The sequence below is a fragment of the Silurus aristotelis genome (assembly GCF_946808225.1).
Source record: "Silurus aristotelis genome assembly, chromosome: 29".
Taxonomy (NCBI): domain Eukaryota; kingdom Metazoa; phylum Chordata; class Actinopteri; order Siluriformes; family Siluridae; genus Silurus; species Silurus aristotelis.
The window spans coordinates 11968332-11970831 of record NC_139602.1 but is presented as its reverse complement, the minus strand read 5'-3'; the positions used below and the strand labels follow the sequence as shown (position 1 = coordinate 11970831).

General features: G+C 46.8%; 1 protein-coding gene across 1 annotated transcript in view; it reads right to left on the bottom strand.

The window, feature by feature from the left end:
- Positions 1-2500, bottom strand: part of poc1a (POC1 centriolar protein A) — a gene marked incomplete at its 3' end in the record, with an annotated part of 26165 nt that overhangs the window by 76 nt on the left and 23589 nt on the right. Inside the window, exons 12-13 of the mRNA XM_083535819.1 lie at positions 2168-2482; positions 1-77 (exon numbers count right to left, since the gene is read on the bottom strand). The exon at positions 1-77 is cut by the window's left edge and continues 76 nt beyond it. Of these exons, the coding sequence (XP_083391945.1) occupies positions 1-77; positions 2168-2482 (392 nt within the window). The remainder of the gene's footprint in view (positions 78-2167; positions 2483-2500) is intronic.

The following is a 2500-nucleotide window of genomic DNA, read 5'->3' as shown; positions in this document are numbered from 1 at the left end:
ACATCAGTTCCACCCTCCAAAACTTGGAGAACCAGAACCAAACGGACCCCATAGAAACACGGGTTTGAGCGTTGGTTCTGAATGAAAGAGAAAAACACAGCTGGCGTTGTGTGGAGAGAACGCACGTCACTGCCATCACGTGTGGTTCCTTTATATGGGAAATTTAAATGTCATGAGGATCCCGAACAGTGATGAGAAACTAAAAATAATTTACACTAAACAACAATGCGTCAAATACATTCCGAGAAAACGGTTCTACAATTTTGTCTTGTGCAGGTTCTCTAAAAAAACCGGAAGGGTTCTTGTTCAGTAGAACCCATACACCAAACTAGAACCATAAAACCTGCAGGAAGCTCTGAAATCTCCAGTGACTCCAAGAGGATCAAGAAGTGAAACAAGGTGCATAAAAATGCAGACTGGAGGTGAAGAGAAGAGAAGTCCAGCAGATGGTCCATAACTACACCAACACTACTGCATTCACCAGCCTGCTGACCATGAATATGTAAAAAGGGACACATGAGGGCAGAAGGTGCAGAGGTGCTCGAGCACCAGGCCCACATTCTCACTTCACGTCTCTGTGTTCTGCATATTCAGTTGCAGGATGAAGTATCAAGTCTGAGGTTATGGAACGCACCTGCACATTTCTGCTCTACAGAGACACCTGAGAGAAGAACATCAGCTTCAACATCAACATTTCCACGTTGAGAAAAGCATTCTGATTGGCTCCCTGCTCTGAGAGAGAAAGTACAGAAGAAAAAAAATCACTTCCTTTAATGAAAGTTGTTGTAATATGAACAAATATGATCGGACATGCGGGTGTGTGTGTGTGTGTGTGTGTGTATGATGTCACCATCACATGGTAGATAGAGGATGTTTAAATTTAATTTCCTGTTGACCTAAAGTGTCATGAAATGTCAATATCTCTCACACACACACACACACACACACACACACACACACACACACACACACGCATGACTGTAACACAAATAAACTGGAGTGACTCTCTATACATACACAGTGGAACAATCGATTTGGATTATTTATCCTGATCATTTCCTCCTCACTTATTCCATCACTAATTTTGGATTAATTCTTCAGATTAATTGGGATTATTTGTGTGTAAAAGGTGTGATATTCTGGATTATTCGACGTGACAGATCAGCCCTGGGAAAAGTGCTGTAGGCACAGACGTTTTACACCCACGATCCTGACCGTCACGATCCTGATTACATATTAAAAGGTGTGACATCACAATCAGGAAATCTGAACCAGTGTATGAGAGCAGATTGTTCACTTTCACACAAACACCACTCGGTCATCAGGTGGATCACTGTAGCAGGAGCTCATCAGATCCCTCATCGTTTCTGTCTAATAGGTATTTGTCCTGGTTTAAACTTCCCCCTCCAGAAGGTCAGTGGAACCGGCTAGACCAGAACGCCTGCCTTTACTCAGATGTAATTACTGCTCGACCCGTCACATGGCTTGCATTTTAAACCCGCGCAGAAGATAAAACTCACAAAAGAGGAAACAAAAGAGGAAACCGGCTCCCCACTGCTCACGTCATGGCCACGTGTGAGGAGAGAAGACCACACCCATTAGGTGCTGAAGGAAGGAGTTACTTATAATACTGCTGAAGCTTTAACACTATAGGTGGCGGCCATCTCCATTTATTTATTTACATACCTTACCTTTTTAGGTCAGATTTCTAAAAGACCTCATACGTATATAATAGGAAACACGAAAGTGGCTCAGTGCTTCAATCTGATTGGTTAAAAGGTGTGTATGGTTTCTGTAGAACAGTACAATACAGTTACACCTGGAACATAATTATGATCTCTGTAGTAATGGTGGAGAAGCTTTACACAATCCAGGGACAAGGCGGAATAATAAACAGCCCTCACCCTCAGAGCAAAGTGCCGTAACCGTCCCCTCGCTCAGAAGTACCGTAACGTAACCGTGCCCTTGCCTCATGTCGTAACCATGCCCTCGCCCAAAGTACCGTAACGTAACCGTGCCCTCGCCTCATGTCGTAACCATGCCCTCGCCCAAAGTACCGTAACGTAACCGTGCCCTCGCCTCATGTCGTAACCATGCCCTCGCCCAAAGTACCGTAACGTAACCGTGCCCTCGCCTCATGTCGTAACCATGCCCTCGCCCAAAGTACCGTAACGTAACCGTGCCCTCGCCTCATGTCGTAACCATGCCCTCGCCCAAAGTACTGTGCCGTCACCGTGCCCTCGCCCAAAGTACCGTAGCGTAACCGTGCCCTCGCTTCATGTCGTAACCATGCCCTCGCCCCCAAAGTACCGTGCCGTAACCGTGCCCTCGCCCAAAGTACCGTGCCGTAACCGTGCCCTCGGCCAAAGTACCGTGCCGTAACCGTGCCCTCGGCCAAAGTACCGTGCCGTAACCGTGCCCTCGGCCAAAGTACCGTGCCGTAACCGTTGCCCTCGCCCAAGTACCGTGCCGTACCCGTGCCCTCGCCCAAAGTATCTTG